Source organism: Rhinopithecus bieti, unplaced genomic scaffold, assembly GCF_001698545.2.
Source record: "Rhinopithecus bieti isolate Rb0 unplaced genomic scaffold, ASM169854v2 scaffold_37503, whole genome shotgun sequence".
Classification (NCBI taxonomy): Eukaryota; Metazoa; Chordata; class Mammalia; order Primates; family Cercopithecidae; genus Rhinopithecus; species Rhinopithecus bieti.
The window spans coordinates 333,649-354,942 of record NW_016815616.1 but is presented as its reverse complement, the minus strand read 5'-3'; the positions used below and the strand labels follow the sequence as shown (position 1 = coordinate 354,942).

At 43.5% G+C, this 21,294-nt stretch overlaps 1 protein-coding gene across 1 annotated transcript in view; it reads left to right on the top strand.

Annotated features, from left to right (window-relative positions):
- SLC22A1 (solute carrier family 22 member 1) overlaps positions 1 to 21,294 on the top strand; it is a 37,195-nt gene that overhangs the window by 12,489 nt on the left and 3,412 nt on the right. The window contains exons 5-9 of the mRNA XM_017853520.1: positions 2,101 to 2,215; positions 2,413 to 2,519; positions 5,505 to 5,719; positions 9,373 to 9,481; positions 20,709 to 20,821. Coding sequence (XP_017709009.1) covers positions 2,101 to 2,215; positions 2,413 to 2,519; positions 5,505 to 5,719; positions 9,373 to 9,481; positions 20,709 to 20,821 — 659 coding nt within the window. The remainder of the gene's footprint in view (positions 1 to 2,100; positions 2,216 to 2,412; positions 2,520 to 5,504; positions 5,720 to 9,372; positions 9,482 to 20,708; positions 20,822 to 21,294) is intronic.

The window sequence follows — 21,294 nt, the reverse complement described above, 5'->3', positions numbered from 1 at the left end:
CATGATGCATAGGGATGAGCATGTCCCGGCGCTTCCCACACGCATGATGCATAGGGATGAGCTGGTCCCGGCGCTTCCCACACGCATGATGCATAGAGATGAGCTTGTCCCGGCGCTTCCCACACGCATGATGCATAGAGATGAGCTTGTCCCGGCACTTCCCACACGCATGATGCATTGGGGTTAGCTGGTTCCGGGGTTTCCCACACGCATGAGGCATTGGGATGAGCTGGTCCTGGGGTTTCCCACACGCATGATGCATAGGGCTGCACAGAGCCGGGGGTTTACCACACACATATCGCATGGAGCTGTGTGGAGCCAGTGCTTCTCCCCACTTGTACTGTTCAGGTTGTTCTGTTATTACCAGGCGGCCGTGGTTACATGTGAAGCCATCCTCAGACAAAGCCTCTTTAGATTGGTTTCCCCAGATAAAGGTGAGCCATGCCAAGAGTCAGACAGAAATCCAGGGAAACGCAGGGCCTCAGCATGTGCACCTTCCAGAAACACAAGGCGGAGCCTCACTCCCGGGTGAAGGAGGCAGCTTTCTGAGGGTTGCTCAGTGGCCTTGGGAAATCTGTATCAGCGTCCCGTGGTAGGAAAGGCTCCATACGTGGCCATTCCACTGCAATGGCTACCACTCCCGAGAGTCCCCTAGTCTCTCCTAGGGGTGCTGGCATGAAGGCAGATATTCCGTTATCTTCTTGATCCTCTCCCTCTTCCCCCTCTTCTCTTCCTCTCTGCTGTCATCTCTGCTCTTTTCCTACTTCATTTTTATAGTACTATTGGTATTATTGATAAGGCTCTGAAATACATCTCATCTAGCCATAGAGCAGACATTTGATCTTGATTGAATGAATGAATGACAGAACAAAGGAACAACAGGCCTACTCAATGCAACGATCTCTGGGGAATGTGTACCCTGAGCCATTATGAAACAGAATCAGTCCAAACAAGGTGTTAATCATATTCGCTGTGAGTGCTTGGCAGGGTCTGAAGGGCAAAGAACTCCACAGGTCAGTTTTTATTGTGGTGGAGGGAAGAGGAGGTAGCAGAAAGGGCCACAAAGGAATTTCTCATCCCTCCACCTTTTGTCTTATTTTGGCTGAGAGCAGACGTCATCTGTGAGTGGTACTAGAGTTAACCCAGTCTCCCTAAACGACAGAGTTGTACACGTATGGCTAGGAAGTTCTGAGGAGTCTGCCCTCCCCCTGCCTCATCCATGTGAAACGGGGCTCTCTCCGGCAGAAAGGCAAAGTCTGCATGGTCAGGCAGGGGAGGCAATCAATGCCTGCCAGCTTTCAGAAGACCCTTGTGCCAGAAAGGCCGAGTCTTTGAGTTGTACCCTCCTCGTCCCATTTGAAATAGACAGCATGGTGTTGATGTGATATTAAAGGACAGTAAATACATTTTATTTTGTTTGGGAAATATTTTGAGAAGTGTTCAACAGCCCTTGCATTGCCTGGAGATACCCTGATGTCATCGGGTAATGTACATGGAGCATCTCCTCTATGAGCGTTTTCCCTGGGGGACAAAGGCTGCCACGTCCAGGAGAGATGAGACCCCTGCTGCACAGAAGGAAGGCTACATAGGAAGTGATGGCTCCCTTTTGGTCTATAAATCATAGGTGACACTAGGAGTATGAGTGACCCACAGAGCTCCTGCCTGGGCCACATGGGCTAATAGCGCACAGTGACCCCACGTCCTCACAGAGCTCCCACCTGGGCCACATGGGCTAATAGTGCACAGTGACCCCAAGTCCTCACAGGACTTCCCACCCGGACCACATGGGTAGCGCACACATTTGACCCCAGGTCCTCACCAGTCTCACCCGGACCACTAGGCTAGCGCACAGTGACCCAGGTCTCACAGAGCTCCCACCCAAGCCACATTAGGGCTCGCGCACATTGGCCCAGGTCCTCAAGAGCTTCCCACCGGACCACATGGGCTAGTGCACAGTGACCCCAGGTCCTCATCTTCTTGAGGGATTACCGTCCCAGTGTGAGGGGCAGGCTGCACTGAGCAACAGCATCACCCTGCTCAGGGCTGAACGTCAGAGGAGTTCCGGGGAAAATGCCAGATAGTGATGAGTGGTGTCTGCAGGTGTGTGCCGGAGTCCCCTCGGTGGCTGTTATCACAAAAAAGAAACACTCAAGCAATAAAGATCATGGACCACATCGCTCAAAAGAATGGGAAGCTGCCTCCTGCTGATTTAAAGGTGAAATCTCTGAAGGGGTATCTCACATCACTGAATCTGGGGCTGGGTTCCGGTGCAGAGTCACCTGGGGCTGCCAGGGGAAGGAGCAGAACTGGGCTGCTTGTCATGGGTGTGAAGCACAGGGGTGGCAAGGCCCGCCTCCCAGGTGGCTCTGCTATGACAGTGTGAGTGTGGCTGATGCTCTCCCTCCCTCCTAGATGCTCTCCCTTGAAGAGGATGTCACGGAAAAGCTGAGCCCTTCGTTTGCAGATCTGTTCCGCACACCATGCCTGAGGAAGCACACCTTCATCCTGATGTACCTGTGGTGAGGAGCGTTCCTGTGCATTTCCCCAGGCAGAATCAGCGCGCTCGCCCAAACACTGGCCTATAGATTACAGACAGTGGAATACTCAGGTGGAAAAGAGAAAGGGAAAAGAATTTTAATATAGTTGTGAATGGTCAAAGAGCTCTTTGTATTTCTCCTTTGGGGATTGAATAATAAGAAAAAGGCTTCATTTTAGTAAGGGGCATTTGTTACCTATGGGAGGTCACCAGTGGGATGAGTGAAATAGGATAAAGGGTTATCAAGGCTGCCTCCATTCCACATGGTCTCATCTTCTGGGAACAGCCAAGTCTTGACTCAGTGTCAGAAGGTGGATGAGAACTCCTGGAGCTTTTGAGGAGGAAGTTCCATTCCTCATATCTAAACACCCTAGACCCTACCTGAGCGTCTCTGTGCATTTGTTACCTATTGACTAGAAAATGCATACCCACATGGACCCACCCACACACGCTTTGCACATTCCAGGGGTCTGCATGCTCCCCCAGTTGCGGTCCTGAGCAGGAATCCCCTGCCCTGCTCCCTCGGAGGACGCTGGCTCACCTCCTCGGCGCAAGGGCTTTCCGCTCAGCATACAGTGAGGGCCCTGCAACTGCACTCTGGGCCTCGCCCCTTCAGCCAGAGCAGCTCTGCTACCCAGGCACACTTGTTTGCGCTTCTATGTGAGGTTTAACTAGAACAAAGAGTTTGTAGTAAGTCAGTGCCTGGCATATTGCAGACCCTCAATCAATATTTGCTGAAAGTTGAATGAGTAACCACTGTGCCCCACAATCTGTCCAGGTTCACCATGTCCTCTCTTGCCTCACTCTTCACCTTCCCTGTCTCTGAGTTTGCCCTTGGGGTCCTGCACCCAGCCACATGCTGGGCCCGTGAACCTTTGCAAATAGCCCCATGTACCTGGCGGGTTTCCATGGATACTCAGTGCTGGACTCAGCGTGGAGGCTGGGACTGGCCGCTGCAGTGGAAATAACTGCCCGCTGTGCTGCGCTGTCCAGCTCCCCTCCCCAGCCCCGAGACTCCCTGCAAGGCAGCGCTTTTGACTCTTCTGTTCTCTTACCCCCACCTCCAATCCTCTGGCAAGTTCCGTCAGCTAGCCTGGAAACGCCTTCAGAACCTGCTGCTTCCCATCGTGGGCACCCTGGGCTCCCTTGCTGGGGTTGTAGCCCTCTCCTTGGCACTAATTATTTGTATAAATGTCAGCCGTTTCATGGACACTTCTGCAGCATCTCTTACCTGCATTGCTGTAGGTGCCTTCTGGGTGGCCTGCTGGCTTTACCCATGCCCCTTGGTGCTCCATAAAGAAGGCAAAGTCATCCCTTAGGGCTCAACAGACCTTGTCTCTCCCTGTTTATCCTCTGCTGGCTTCCTAATCACTCACAATAAAGCCAGATCCTTCTCTGTGGCCCACAAGGCCTCACGCCATTGGCTCCTGGACACCCTTTTCTACTGTCCTGCTCGTTGTCATGACTGAGACTCAAAAGGTCTGTCCACCATGTCCTGGCTGTGTGACCTTCCAAAGGGCCTTAATCTCTCTGTGACTCAGTTTCCCCCTCAGTAATGGGAGAAGTAATAGTACCTATCTCATAGATGTGTTGGGAGGATTAAGGAGATTATATGTGTAAATGACATACAAGAGAGTACAGCATGGATGCAGGAAAATGTTCAATGTCAATGTGTTTTTTTTTGTTGTTAAAACGCACATGCAATTCACAGGTTCTGCCCACAGGTGGCAGCCCGGCACATTTGTTAACTGGCTTGTTGACAGGAAAATCAAGGTTATATGTTCCTTTCTCTTAAACCAGTTTCTTTATCAGTAATATGACTGTTGTCTTTAACTGGCTAAATGGTATGGAGGCACTCAGGCTAATCTCAACTCACTGAGTTGGTTGCAGGCAAGCACCTTCTTTCTTGTTTTCTTGACCCTTGGTCCAATCAGGAATAATTTAGGACTAGAAACAAAAGCATCCCAGTGCTTCTTCAGGCGAAATTGTATCAAACAAGGAGATATATTACTTAGCAACATCCATTTTCATCTCAGTTTTGGAGCTGATAGGCAATTTGCATGCTGGGATGAGATAGTAATTTCTTATGACCCAAATCTCTTCTCACAATGTAAATATGCCTGTAAAAGCTTTCTAGCTTCCAAATGATATTTTCCCCACAAAGTGACACAAGAGGCGCCCTACATTTTGGCTCAGGTGAGAGTGATTTAGCTAGGGCCTCAGCTCTGTGTGCCGTATGCTGTAATGTTGCTACATTTTCTCAAATATGGACAGAGGGGGTGTACAGTGCATGGAAGAGCATAGGTGAATCAACAGCGCCCACTGAGGACAGCGTAATAAGGGGCAGGGAACGCCATGGTGCGGTTGGAAAGACCCGGCCCATGCCTCTCTGTTGTGCTGTGAGTCCTCTGAGTGCCCTGAGTGCATACTGTGTGCCGGGAACTATAATTGGCACTTCTGTACGCTAACTCAGTAAGTACTCAAGACAAACAGAAGTGGGAGGTACTATTACGATCCCATTTACAAACGAAGGAACTGAGGACCAGAGAGGTTAGTTAACTTCCTCAAGGTGACACAGCTCATAAAGCAGTCTGACACCTGCCCCTTACTTCCTGCCCTCTCCTGCCCACCTCCTCGTAGGCCTGTTGGAGTGTCCAATGAGGTTACGCACGTGAAGGATTCGGTGCAGAATCAGACATCTAAGTGTGCGGTGAACAGTAGCCATCATCACGTGCAATCTCCAGGAGACTTGGGGGCATATCCTACAAGTGGTACTCTCACATCTATCATGAAAAAAAATTTATCATCGAGGGCCCTTCTAGGACACGCTTTCTCATTTTTACTCCCCTCTTCTCATATTGCTCTAGGGCATTCTAAACCCAGTGATTCAAGCTCTTCTCCATCTGGGAGGGGCTTCTTTATCAGTCTCTGACTCACGCCTTTGACTTGAAACCTCCTCTTGGCTCAGGTTCACCGCCTCTGTGCTCTACCAGGGGCTTATCCTGCACATGGGCGCCACCAGCGGGAACGTCTACCTGGATTTCCTTTACTCCGCGCTGGTCGAATTCCCGGGGGCCTTCATCGCCCTCATCACCATTGACCGCGTGGGCCGCATCTACCCCACAGCCGTGTCAAATCTGTTGGCGGGAGCAGCCTGCCTTGTCATGATTTTTATTTCATCTGGTGAGTTCTCTGCTTTCATCATTTCCCTGGCAATCCAAGTGTGGGGAGAGTGTCATAACTCTTTGATAAGCCTCTGGAACGAGAACAAAGATGAGGTGCTACCTTTGTCTAAAACGTGTTTTTAAATTTTAAATTGAGGGGCTGGGTGCAGTGGCTCATGCCTGTAATCCCAGCACTTTGAGAGGCGGAGGCAGGTGGATCACCTGAGGTCAGGAGTTCAAGACCAGCCTGGCCAACATGGTGAAACCCCATGTTTACTAAAAACACAAAAGTAACCGGGCTTGGTGGCAGGTGTCTGTCATCCCAGATACTCTGGAGGCTGAGGCAGGAGTATGGCTTGAACCCAGGAGGCGGAGGTTGCAGTGAGCCGAGATCACACACTCCAGCTTGGGCGACAGAGCGAGACTCCATCTCCAAAAAAAAAAAAAACCCCAAAAACCACAAAACCCCAAAATTAAATGGAGTTTTAACATACACACAATCAGCAAACAATAAGTGCACGACTCCATGAATTTGTAAAAATGTGTACACCTGGGCAGCATGATCCTCATAAAGATGGAGAACATTGCCAACTTCTCCAAAGTCTCCCTTATGCTCCTTCACAACAACCCCCACCACCCCTCCAAGGTCACCATTACCCTGCTCTTTGTCACCACAGATTGTGTCTGTTCTTGAGCTTCATATAGATGACACCATACCAGATACACTATTTTTGTTGTTGTTGTTGTTGTGTTTTGAGACAGAATCTTGCTCTGTTATTCAGGCTGGAGTTCAGTGGTGCAATCAACAGCTCACTGCAACCTTGAACTCTTGGGCTCAAGGTATCCTCCCACCTCAGCCTCCTCAGTAGCTGGGACTACAGGTGTGAGCCTCCGTGCCAGGTTAATGTTTTTATTTTTTGTGGAGATGGAGTCTTACTATGTTGCCCAAGCTGGTCTCAAACTCCTGGACTCAAGCAATCCTCCCACCTCAGCCTTTCAAAGTGATGGGATTATAGGCACAAGAAATTCATCATTGCACCTATGAGATCCACCCACATTGGCACATGAAAGTGTAGTTGGAACTTCAAACAAAATTATTGTGTAGCATTCCATTGTGTAAATATGACACTCTGCATCCCTTTCACTGTTGATTGTCACTTGTGTTGTTTCCAGCGTTTGCCACTTATTGGGACTAAAATCATCCTTGCATGTATCTTTGGGTGGGCACATGCTCTCACTTCCCTTGGGTACAGGTCTGTGAGCGTACTTGCTGGGTCCCAGGGAGGCATATGTTTAGCTCTAGCAGACACTGCCGAACAGCTTTCCAAAGTGGTTAGACCATTTTATACTCCTCCCAGGAACACATGGGAGCTCCGATTATTCCAGATCCTCCCAACACTTGATCTGGCTCGTCTTTTTAAGAGGGGCCATTTTGGTGGATGTATACTTTAGTCTGTAATTCTTACAATCAAAGATAAACCAAGCTACATTTAAACCTAAAGCAAATTAACTTCCGTCAGTTTTGAGTACATAAATTGCCTTTCACATTCACTGCTCTTGGATATGTTGTAAAATAAATACAAGGGCAGATTTGCTCTTTTCTCAGTTTTTATTGCATGTGCTCTGCACTTGTTGGTTTAGTGAGTCATTTTGACAGGCTTTCGGGCAGGGTATTGTAGAGACCGTTCTGTGAAATCTGTATGCTCAAGAACTAGGCTGTATAGATCAGGCTGGAAAGAAAAATGGGTGGGGAAAGAAAGTTCAGTTTTCTTTTCCCTTTTTTTCATGGAGAAAGAACAGAGAACACAGGAAAAGGGACGGCATGGATCTGAAATAGATTTTGCCCACTTTCTTCCCAATCTCTCTGTTTTTGGAATCCTGGGTAAGATGTGATGGATGGGCAGACTTTAAAAAGTTAAGAGCATAGAGTGTCAAGAAGGAGGGCGATCAAGGGCTAAGTCCATTCAGTTGTCACCTGGACAGAGCCCAGGCATCGTCCCCTCCCCAACCTCCTCCTCCCAGTTCCTGCCCACCCCTTGTCCCTCTGTCTTAGTCCTTATCACATTTTAGGACATTCATTCCTCCAGCAGGAAATATCTCCAGGCCTTCTATATGGATGGCAGGTATCTAGGCACTAGGATTTCAACCATGAGCAAAGCAGAAAAAGTTCCTGCTCCATGGAGCTGACATTCCAGAGGGAAAAAAGAAGGATGTCAGTGTTTTCTACAATGGGCACGGGAGGCCTCAGGAGGCCTAAATGAAGTGGGAAGAGCCATGTAAAAATCTGGGAAGAGTTTTCGGACACATGCAAGGCCCTTGCGGAGAGAAGGGTATGGCATTGGGGGGACCACTCAGGATTTAGGGACCAGAGTCAGGTGAGCTCGTGGGGAGCAGTACAGCGAGGCATGCAGTGAGCTGGGAAATAGCCAGCTGTGGACTTTATTCCAAGAGTGGTAGGAAACCACTGGTGGCTTTGAGCAAGAGTGGACTTGACCCGACTTCAGTCTTAACTGGGTCACTCTGGCTGCTGTAACGAGTGACCCTGGTGGTGCAGAGTGGAGACATGGTCAGTTCTCTGAGGCCAGGGATGCTGTTCATCTCTGGTCAATCATCACCAGGCTAACGACCTATGAACGTAGACCTCCCTTGAGGCATTGGAGTGAACTCCTTGCCTTTTATCTTTTAGAAGCTAGATGAGGTGTGGTCCTTAACAGAAGGCTCAGCTTGGCTTCTCTATCAGGGCTGAGAGCTGCAGGAGGCAGAGAGACTGTGTTGCACCCATGAGACGGGTGAGGGGCACTCTCATTTGGACCCTCACACTGGCTAAGTGAAATGAAACAAGACTTCCATAAATAGCCAGTATCTGGGCACAAGGGTCAAGCTGACATCGTGTCTGTGACCCCAGAGGCCTTTATAGTGAGCTGGTGTGTCACAGGGTCACTTGCATTTCAGTGCTGGGGGTAACCCATGCAGAGAAGATGATAGTGGTTATTAGGGATCTGAGCTTCTTTCCAGTGAAGCCAAAATCTTTGGTCGTTCTCAATAGGGAGAGGGCTTTCTGGGCCTTCAGATGGTCAAGAACCCCATAGCAGCCTGCCAGTGTGAAACAAGGGCTCGCTTCCCTAATGCTCAGCCTCTGAGACTTTTACAAAAGGTGTTTCAGTTAAAACTGTATCGGAAACAAATATTAGATTGAGGATTAGAAATCTGTTTTGTTAGTTTGAGAACTACTACTAGGGGGATTATGTTTATTGAGTACTTTTTGTGTTTCAGGCACTGAACTAGCAATGGATACTGTCGTGTAATAAATAAAAAGCCAACTTTAAAATTCTGTGGTCACAGTGGACATTTGACACACATCAGCTCTAAGTCTCATGACGATCTATAAGCTGGTGTCATTATTCCCATTTTACAGCCCAGGAAACCAGGCTGAGATTCAAAAAGCTCATTCTTTTCCCTGCACAATGGAGTCTTCTTGAATATGTCATCATCAAATCCCCAAATCTCTTGAGACTCAGTTTACTTATCTCAAAATGAAAAAGTTAGATAAGACAACCTTCCAGGCCCCACCAGCTCTAACAGTCCAAGTATGACCCACCGTGGCCTCTCTCAGTAACTCAGGGAACGAAGCCCCCATCCACCGCCCACACCCACTTTGTGCTTCCTTTCCAGAGCTGCACTGGTTAAACATCATACTCATGTGTGTTGGCCGAATGGGAATCACCATTGCATTCCAAATGATCTGCCTGGTGAATGCTGAGCTGTACCCCACATTTGTCAGGTGAGTGCATGGAACAGGGGTAGCCAGTGACATGGCTCTGAACTCACCAGCTCAGTGGGAACCAACATCTCCAACAAGGTGCTTCCTCAAGATGCCCCCGCATTGCTCAGTTTGGACATTGAGTGGGATTGTTAAGAAATCACATTCAGAGAGATGGGGTTAAGCATCAAGAGAGGGTCAACCCATAATTACATCAAAAAATGTGAAACGGGACCCTGTGAGCTGACAGATGGTGTCAAAGTTGTTCTGTACATACAACAAGTACAAGAACAAAAGGCGGCTGGTGTAGAGAAGTGAGCACTGGACAGGGACTTGGGAAACCTGTGTTGTAGCCCTGTCCTTGGCACTAATTTATTGTGTAAACATCAGTCATTTCATTGACATTTCTGGGCATCATTTTCTTAAACAGCTGACATTTGTATAGTGACACATGAGTATTTCCATACTTGTGATTCCATTTAGCCCTTAAATTTGTTCTTGGGTATGATTATCCCCATTTTACATATGAGGAAGCTGTGATTTAGAAAGGGAAAGAAGCCGTGCAGGGGTCAGACAGCTAGAAAGAAGCAGGGCTGGGGCAAGGACCACATCTTCCTGACCTGGAACCCTGTGGTTTTTCCATTACAGCACATTACTGTTGTGTAAACTGAGGAACTTTTCAAAATTGTGGTAAAATATACATAATATGAAATTTACCATCTTAACCACTTTTAAGTGTACAGTTCAGTAATGTTAAGTACCTTCACACAACCAAGCTCCAGAACTCTTCTCTTGCAAAACAGAAACTCTGTACTCATTAAACACTAGCTCCCCATATTCTCCACCCTCCAGCTCCTGACAACCACCTGTCTACTTTCTGTTTCTATGAGTTTGGTTACTTTAAGTACCTCATATAAGTGGAATCATATAGTATTTGTCTTTGTACGATTGGCTTAGATCACTTAGTGTAACGGCCTCAAGGTTCATGTATGTTGTAGCATGTGCCAAAATTTTCTTCTTTTTAAAGGCTGAGTAATATTCCATTGTACATATGTACCACATTTTGTTTATCCATTCATCTCTCAATGGACACTTGGGATGCTCCACTGCTTGGCTATTGTGAATAATACTGCTATGGACATGAATGTACAAGTATCTCTTCAAGACATCTTTCAGTTCTTTGGGGTGGAATATCCAGAAGTGGAATTACTGGATCATAATGTAATTTCTATTATTAGTTTTTTGAAGGAACTGCCATTTTTTTTTCCATAATGGCTGCACCATTTTACGTTCCCACCAGCAGTTCACAAAGGTTCCAGTTCCTCCACATCTTTGCCAACACTTGCTAATTTCTGTTTGTCTTTTTGATAGTAGCCATCCTAGTGGGTTTGAAGTGTTATCTCATTGTGGTTTTGATTTCTCTGATGATTAATTATGTTGATCATCTTTTCATGTGCTTGTTGACTATTTGTGTATTTTCTTTGGAGAAATGTCTACTCAAGTCCTTTCCCCATTTTTGAACTGGTTTTGTTGCTGTTGAGTTGTAGCAATGGTTTATACAATCTGGAGATTGACCCTTTATCAGGTATATAATCTGCAAATACTTTAGCCCATTCCATAGGTTACCTTTTCATTCTGTTGATTGTGACCTTTGATGCACAGAAGTTTTTGATTTTGATGTGGTCTAATTTATCTCTTTTTACTTTTGTTGCCTTTTCTTTTGCTGCTGAAGAACTTACTTTTTTAAATCAAGTTTATTGAGGTATAATTGACATAGAGTAAAATTCACTGCTTCTAACATGCAGTTAGATTAGTTTGACGACACACACACACTGTCTCGCACATGTATATATAGTCATTTAGCCACTGCCACGATTAAAACAGAGAGTATTTCCACCACCCCCAAAAGGTTCTTCATGTCTCTTTGCAGTCAATCCCCTTTTCTTCTCATCTCCAGACCATGTAGTTTTAGCTTTTCCAGAGTGAGCTGTAAATGAAATAATAGGCCATGCCACCTTTTGTGTTTGGCTCCCTTCACTTAGCATGATGAAACTCACCCACTTGTTGGATGTATCAGTGTTTTGCTTGTTGTTGCTGCATAGTCCTCCAGCGTGTGAATGTCAGTGTGCCACATTTCATACACTGTTTAGCTATTCACCACTTGAGGGACGTTTGGACTGCTTCCTTCAGAGTGATTCTGATGCAGATGCTATAGACACTTGGATGCAGGCCTTTCAGTGGATGCATGTTTTCATTTACGTTGGGTTAAAAACTCAGGAGTGGAATTGTTAGGTCATATGGTAAGTGCGTGTTTAACTCTATGAGAAACTGTCAGACCGTTTTCCGAAGTGACTGTGCCATCTTGTGTTCCCACAAGCCATGTTTGAGGAATCCTGTGGTTCCACATTCTCATCAGCATTTGGTGCTGTCAGTCTTTTTTTTTTTTTTTTCAGATGGAGTTTCACTCTTGTTGCCTAGGCTGGAGTGCAGTGGCATGATCTCTGCTCACTGCAACCTCTGCCTCCCAGGCAGGTTCAAGCGATTCTCTTGACTCAGCCTTTTGAGTAGCTGGGACTATAGGCAGGCACCACTGTGCCCGGCTAATTTTTTGTACTTTTAGTAGAGAGTGGGTTTCACCATGTTGGCCAGGCTGGTCTTGAACTCCAGACCTCAGATGATCTGCCCATCTCGGCCTCCCAAAGTTCTGGGATTACAGGCGTGAGCCACTGCACCTGGCCTGGTGTTGTCAGCTTTCTAAAAGTCATTTTGGTAGGTAATGGTATTATTGTGACTTTATTTTTCTTAATTACTAATAATGTTGAGTGTCTTTGCCTGTACTTACTGCCTTCTGTACCTTGGAAGACTTAGTTTTAAATGAAGATTACTTTAATTGTAAAAGTAACCACTTTACTTAAAGTTCTAAGAAATTCTAGTTTGTTAGAAATTCCATATGTTGGCCGGGCGCAGTGGCTCAAGCCTGTAATCCCAGCACTTTGGGAGGCTGAGATGGGCGGATCACGAGGTCAGGAGATCGAGACCATCCTGGCTAATACGGTGAAACCCCGTCTCTACTAAAAAAATAAAAAAACTAGCCGGGTGAGGTGGCAGGCGCCTGTAGTCCCAGCTACTTGGGAGGCTGAGGCAGGAGAATGGCGTAAACCCGGGGAGCGGAGCTTGCAGTGAGCTGAGATCCGGCCACTGCACTCCAGCCTGGGCGACAGAGTGAGACTCCGTCTCAAAAAAAAAAAAAAAAAGAAATTCCATATGTTACCTTAAACTCTTTTTCCTCTGTATACACTGTTTCTTCTCCTTATGTCATCATACCGATAGTTTCTAGGAAACACCTCAGCTCCCCAGTCTCATCTTATACATGCACAGTGCTCTGAGCCCTTCAGTAAAGCCAGAAGACACCAGGATGGCCTTGATTCACTCTTACCTGACTAATCCTTTATTAAGAGGCCATGTCTGAGACTCTCATTGGTAAAAAGTTACTTGGACTGAGTACAGGAGATGAAGGCAAATTAAAGAGAAAACTTTCTATATTTGGCAGTTCTGAGCCCAGAGTCTAAAACAGCCAGGCCAAACAATTCCATTGTCATGGCCACTGGGCCAAGGGGACTGACTCAAAATGTAAACTGTGAAAGGTACTGAGTGCATAGTTCTCTAGGGAGAAAGGCCAAGTAATCCATCCCTGAGGAACCCTTGACCACTGCTCAGAGAGCCGGTGGGAGAATCATTCTTACTCACTAGGGAGGGAAGCTAGATGTTCAGAAAAAACTCTCAACTTCTTACGTACACACACGCGCACACACAAGGTAAGGCAGTCATTTAAGTTCCGATATTTCTAATCAATTGCATCAAATTTAATTTGCAGAGAAGGGATAATTTCTGTGACTTTATTACTTTATAAGCACTCCATGTTTAGACAGTCTCTATGTAAAGCATTTTGGCCCTGCCTCTGTTCCAGGCGGTTTCAGAGTTGGACTGCTCTTCTCCCCCTCACTTTGTGCAGCGCATATTGTAAGAACATTCATTCGGCATTAATACTCACTGCCTCGCTTTGAAAATGATCTTTCCATTTTTATCTCCTCACCTTCTTATGAGCTCTTTGAAAACAGAAACCCCATGTCAGGTCATACGTCTCTCTACCTCACAGAACTCATCTATGGCCACACTCACTACATGCTGTAGAATGACTCAATGAAGGAAGTACCACAAACATCTGAATTGTAAATAAGGTGCCTAGTTCCCTACTTCTTCTAGTTTCCATGTGCTTGCCATTTTTTTTTTTCCTTTTAACAATAATTTTTTAAAAATAGTAAAAAATAACGGAGTCTTTTCTTGCACCTCTTGAAAATCACACAAAAGCTATTAGAAGAATAAGGGAAAATGCAAATGCATTTGAAACCAGGGTAACATGAAAAGACAGTCTACAAGAGGAAGGGCTGCCTAGTGTGTGAGGTCTAAGGGGGTCTGAGAAGATTCCAGGAAAGGATCCCTGTGACAGCAAATCATAGGCAAGGCCAGCAGCTTTCCAAAGTAGACAGTGTGCCTTGAAGGGTGTGACCCACGGTCACTTGTTTGGAGGAACAGAATGACAGGTGCATGGGCTGGAGGTGGAAGCTCCCTTCCCTGGGTATTGTATGGTTGAAGGTGAAGCAGGGAAGGCAAGGCTGTAAAAGAAGATGTGCAGGAACTTTCAGACAGCAGTTACTGAGAGGCGGGTGGAGGAGACTAGTTCCACATCGTCAGCCGCTGTAGATCAGGAATAAGTGAGCTAAAAGCATCTAATCACATACAACCCTGATCAAAGAAAGAATTTCTACTAGCCCAGAACATGGCCTGGCTGCTTCCCCACAAACACTTCTAGATATGACTGATAGAGGAAGAAATCACAGTATGAAAAGACGAGTAATAAACCAAAAAGTAACTCATTCAGGAACTACACAAACATATCATGAGATAAAGGGCGAAAGGAGCAGAAAAAGCAAAAGGCAAATGAAGAATACTTACCAGAAAAATACTGTAACAACATAGATCAACGTTCTAACCACCTATACGACCAAAATGTAAAGTATTAATAAATCAGTCATCTTCATAAAAGTAAGAGTTTAAAGCAGAGGTATAGTTCTAGAGGGCATGTCTGACAAGACAATAGAAGACACTGAAGCTGTCTTAGGAAAGAAACAGAACAGAAAAATTAAGAGGTGGAGAAATTCTTGCATTTGAGACATGAAAATCAATGTGAGGAGAGGCAAGACAGGACTAAGAGTTGCAAAGTAAAATGGAAATAAGAAATAAGCAGAGTTTAATCCGGGCACAGCGGCTCATGCCTATAATCCCATCACTTTGGAAGGCCGAGGCAGGCGGATCACCTGAAGCCGGGAGTTCGAGATCAGCCTGGCCAACATGGGGAAACCTCGCCTGTACTAAAATTACAAAAATCAGCTGGGCGTGATAGTGCGTGCCTATAGTCCCAGCTACTCAGGAGGCTGACGCAGGAGAATCACTTGAACCCAGGAGGCGGAGGTTGCAGTGAGCCAAGATCGTGCCACTGCACTCCAGCCCAGGCAGGGAGACTCTGTCTCAAAAAAGAAGAAACAAACAAAACAAAACAAAAAACAAAGAAATAAGAAATAAGTAGAGTTTCAAAGATTTTATGTATGTATGTATGTATGTATGTATGTATTTATGTATGTATGTATGTATGTATACAGTCTGTAACTCTTTTGGTAAAAAAAAAGATATATATACACCCCCCGCCAACACACATACACAATAAATATACTTCAGGAATACATCTGAAAATAAAAGAATGCTTGAATCTATAAATTAAAGGGACACATGTAACAGGAAAAATATAACCCAGTGAACAATATTAGGACATATTTTTATTTGGTTACTATACATTTTTTTTTTTTTTTTTGATACGGAGTCTGGCTTTTTCACCTGGGCTGGAGTGCAGTGGCCGGATCTCAGCTCACTGCAAGCTCCGCCTCCCGGGTTCACGCCATTCTCCTGCCTCAGCCTCCCAAGTAGGACTATAGGCGCCCACCACCTCGCCCGGCTAGTTTTTTGTATGTTTTAGTAGAGACGGGGTTTCACCGTGTTAGCCAGGATGGTCTCGATCTCCTGACCTCGTGATCCACCCGTCTCGGCCTCCCAAAGTGCTGGGATTACAGGCTTGAGCCACCGTGCCTGGCATTTGGTTACTATACTTTAAAGATAGAGATAGAGTCACCAAGTAGTCAGACCGAAAGTTTGTCACCTATATAAGGAGAACAAATTGTTATCATTTCATGAAGACAGTCAATGCCTGCAATGACCTCAAGAAAATAAAGTATAATCCAATTATTTTTATTATTATTTTTTGAGACAGAGTCTCTGTTGCCTGGAGTGCAGTGGCGTGATCTCGGCTCACTGCAACCTCTGCCTCCCTAGTTCAAGTGATTCTTCTGACTCAGCCTCCTGAGTAGCTGGGATTACAGGCGTCCACCACCATGCCCAGCTAATTTTGGTATTTTTAGGAGAGATGGGGTTGGTCAAGCTGGTCTCAAACTCCTGACCTTAAATGATCACCTGTCTCGGACTCCCAAAGTGCTGGGATAACAGGTGTGAGCCACCATGCTCGAACCCAGTGAATTTTATCCAACCAAGCTCTCATTTCTATAGAAAAGCAATAGCCAATCATTTAAAAATACTCATATAATATGGTTCCTATGATCCTTTCCCAAAAAACCTGTTAGAAAAAAAAATTCAGTAAGTACAGTGACGAATGGAGTAATGTGTCAGAATTATTGGTAGTGATCATTGAAATTGATATTAAAAAGAGTGTGTTTTCGGCTACAAAACAGAATATAATATCACAAATCTGAAAATAAAAAGTATAACTAATAAAGATTGAAAAAAGAAAAGAGAGAGAATGTTGGAGATGGTGTAATACACTGATTTCTTCAATCCACTTTTTTTTGTTGGAAAAGTGTATCATTAAAAACTGACAAGTATAATTTGTTCAGCAGCAATATATTTGTAAAAGCTGATAAGTATATGTGCTGCCGAAGCGAGCACGTGTAAAAGCTGATAAGTAACATCCTAGGTATATTTTAAGATATAAAGGAAAACACTAAAAGTAATGATATAATCAACTAAATCAGGTCATGGAGGAGGGATGGTTTGAGGAAGAAGTACAAAAATACTAATTTTATGATTGTTCATAATAGGAAGTTAGTCAATACTGTCTAAAGAAATAGAGTATTAATTATATAAGGTTATACAGGTAATCATTTGACTAAAAATACAGCCCTTCCAAATTATCAGGAAAAATACACATAACCAACACGCACCGAAAATAAAAGACACCAGAAGCAATAAAAAGCCCTGGTGTGAATAGATGATAGAATATGCATAGATGACAGCATTGATATGACAGAATTGACATGATAGAATTAAGACCAAACATTTCTGACATTTGAATAAAGGAAAGGAGGCTTAACTCCTTTATTGGAAAAAAAGATGACTCCCTAGCTTGATTACAAAGCAAAATCCAACAATATGCCTGCATATATAAAGTATAACTTTTCTTCAGAAAAGCTAAAAGGAAAGAATGCACAAAAGCATACTAGGGAAATATATAGCAAGTGCCATAATCTAATCAAAGTTGAATTTATGGGAAAAGGTACTAAATAAGATAAGGAGGGCCCTAAATAGTGATAAAGAAAGAATCCACAATGGTTTTAAAGGGGATTTAAAAAAATATTTAATAGAAAATTCCAATAATATTTAAATTGCTCTAAAGCCTAGAAAAAGAAGGACATTTTCCAAGCTTAAAATATAAAATTAGCATAATATTGGTACCAAAGAACAACAAAGACAAAGGAAATGAGGAAACTACAGACATATATTTGTGAACATTGATCTAGAAATCCTAAACAATATATTATCAACCAGTGGAGAACATTAAAATAATTGCTATTCTGTGTCTTAGATGAATTACTCCAGGAGTGCAAAGATGACTCAGTATTAGAAAACCTCACAGTATAAATCAAGTTTGTAAGTCAAAAGAGAAAAATTATATTATTATCTCTACTGATACTGAAAGGCATTCAATAAAATTTCCACCTCTACATTTGTTTTAAAAATTTCTAAGAGATGATATAAGCATTTATATCATTTAGGATATAGGTCATGGAGGGAGGGCTTGGGAAAGAAATATAAATATATGAATTTTGTAATTAGTCATTGTAGGGAGTAAGAAATTATGCAAATAATTGCAATAGAGGAAGCTTAAAAATAATACCCTAAAGGATAGAACTTTTCCTGATTTATTATTCCTATTTTAATCATGTTTTCAAAACAAAGCTCAAGATTGTTTCTAGGAATACAAAATTGAGCATGGAACAAAGTGAAATTTACAATTTCTGACATCCAATAAAAAATTACCAGGCATACAAAGAAGTAGGAAAAGAGAGCCTATCTTGAGGAGAAAAATAAATACATTCAAACTGACCTAGAAATGGCACAGATGATAGAATTAGTGGACATGAACATTAGAAGAGTTATGATACCTATATTCTCTATGTTTAAGAACCTAGAGTAAAGATTGAGCATGTTACGTAGAGATAAGGAAAAAAAATGTAAGTCCCAAATTAAACTTCTAGAGATAAAAACACAATGTCTGAGATGAAAAATATACCACACGAGTTAACAGCAGATTAAACATTATGGAAGGAAAGATTAGTGAACTTGAAGATAGCAATTGAAACTCAAAAAGGAAAGACAGAGAGAATCAGTGAGCTGTGAGACAATTCTATGCATGTAATTGGAGTCTGTAGAAGTGAGTAGGAGGGGTTAATAGAGAGAAATAATGCTTAAAATTTATTCAAATTTGATGAAAACTTCAAATACATAGATCTAAGAATCTCAATAAATACTAACCACAAAAAACATCAAGAAAGGCACATCATAAAAATCTTTAAAAAGGCCAGTCTGGGTAACATGGTGAAACCTTTCTACAAAATCTACAAAAATTAGCTGGGTATGGTGGTGCGTGCATGTAGTCTCAGCTACCATGGAGGCTGAAGAAGGAGGCTTGCTTAAGCCCGGGAGGTGGAGGTTGCAATGAGCTGAGATCACGCCACTGCACTCCATCCTGGGCAACAGAGCAAGGCCCTGTCTCAAAACAAAACAAAACAAAACAAAACAAAACAAAACAAAAAAACCTTAAAAGCAATAAGAGAAAAAAGATATCACAAATAGGAACAAAGATAAGAATGACAGAAAATTTCTTATTGAAAATGATACAAACAAGAAGATGGTAGAAAAACATCTTTAAAGTACTGAAAGAAAGAAAAGGAAACTGCCAATCTAAAATTCTTGACCCAGCAAAATACTTTCAAAACAAATGGAAAATAAAGACTTTTTCGAACTTACAAAGTCTGAAAGAATTAATCACCAGCAGACCTATACTACAGGAAATACTAGTCTTGAAGGTCTTTCAGAGAAAATGAAAACAGTATCAGATGGAAATCTACATCTAACAAAAAAATGAAGAGCACTGAAAATGATAACTACATAGGTAAATGGACATTTTTTTTTCTGGTTATTTTCTTTAAAAGACAATGAACTTTTTAAAGCAGGGATTGGCAAACTTTTCCTGTACAGAGCTGGATAGCTAATGTTTTAGGCTTTGTAGATCACATATAGTCTCTATTGCATATTATTCTTTGTTTCTTTAAAAAACCTTTTAATCATGTGAAAACCATTTCTAACTCAAATCTAAAAATGCTGTCTTTGGCCTGTGGACTGTAGTTTGCCAATCAAAACAATAATCACAATGTGTTGTGCAAAGTCTGGGAGGGAAGAATACAAGTATACTATTGTAAGTTTCACATATAATCTATGAATGTTACAATATTACTTGAAGGCACTGTGATGAAAGAGTTAGGTTTACTATAAACCTAAATCAAAAATTAGAAAACAAAATAATTATAGCTATTAAGCCAACACAGAAAATAAAGTGAAATCATTTAAAATAACTTGTAAGAAGGCAGAAAAAGAAAGGGTTACAAAGGACAAACAGAACAAAAAGAAAACAAATAGCAAGATGATAGATTTAAACTCGATCATACTAGTAATCACAAGAAATATAAATGGTCTAGATACTCCAGTTAAAAGGCAGAGATCGTCAGATTGGACAAAAAAGTGAAACTCAATCACCTGCTGTCTACAAGAAGCTCACTTTAAATATAAGGGGGGCGGGGAAGATAGTTTAAAAGTGAAAGCATCCCCAGCAACTCTTCAAGTGGAAAAAGCAACTAGTCACAGTTTAAATCTCATTCTCCCAAGAAAATGCTCATCTTAGCACAGACCAAAGCTTGCAGCCACAGGAAAGGAGCTTGAAGTTGGAATTTCAACGATTAGTCTTTTCTTTCTCAACAACTACAAACTCAGCACCGTATTACCCTCATCAACACTACAGATCCCCCGTGGTGCTAGTGCTAGAAGCTGGAATCCATGTTTTTCTCGGGAAGATCTACTTAAGGCCTGTTGCCCTGGGCAACAAATCTCTGGATCACATGCATAAGGAACCGCATTCACTGACTCTTAACCAGTGAACACCAATGGCAGATCCCTCATTCTGATTAGGTCTCCTTTTCCCCCCATGTGCCTCCTCTAAGGGTCACTTGTTGGCTATTGAGGTGATGGATTGGTGAGTCAGTCCCTGGTGCAGATCAGTCAGGATTTCCCTCCTGGCTTGACCCCACTCCCAGGGTCTTAGGGCTGGGAAGGGCCCAAATCCCACTAGACTCAGCCACTCCCAGACATTGTGCTTTCCTCACAGGTGATGTCAGGTCATGGACCTAGGACAGGAGTGTGGTAAAATTGAAGTTGAGAGCAGGGAGCATGTGTTCTTTTTATCTTTGTAAGTCTTGCAGCAATTCTTCAGGAATTACACACCTAAGAGCTAAATATTTGAATGTATAGTTAAAAAGAGGTAAGCTCTCTGCCACTGCATGGGCAATGGATGGCTCATATCCACTTTCGCTCTAGCCTATTACCTCCTCTCAATACCCTCTGGGCTGGTCCTCATGGTTCCTCTTGACCCATGCAGTTTTCTTCTGAGGTGCTGAGCACTGGACACCCACAGCAAGCTGCAGGTATTGGCATTGTGTTTGTTTTAGGATCAGGTTAACATTTGGAAAAGCGAAGCACAGAATTACCATATTTTTTGTCCTTTGTATTTTATCAGGAACCTCGGAGTGATGGTGTGCTCCTCCCTGTGTGACATAGGTGGGATAATCACCCCCTTCATAGTCTTCAGGCTGATGGAGGTTTGGCAAGCCTTGCCTCTCATTTTATTCGGTAAGATTTTGTGAAGCATATATTTCTTCTTTTCCAGCTTGGCAGTGGGCTCAGCATGGGTGCAACTGAGTGTGAGTACTCAGTCATATTTGTTGAGTGAAAGGAATGATATCTCTCAGTGAGTTTACAAAAGGCAAGGATGGTGCATGCTCTTGGGATGTCTCCTGGCTTATTCTGTCTTGCTTCATGGGAAAGATAAGAAACCATTCCTAGGATATGGGTCAGGGATTTCCATCCTCTGGCTCTGGACTCTGTGGACTCCAGTCATTCATACTATAGGACAGAATCTGAGAGACTTTTTGACGTAGTCTCCTGATAAATGTGATCACCAATTCTTACACATTTAACATGTAATTGCTAGAGTCTTGAAGATGCTGAATTATCACCTGTCTTCTGTATCTAGATCTTAACAATTGAGAACACTCACAAGGAGATGAGTGGGAATCAAAGTTCTGTATCAGCTTTCTTCCTGA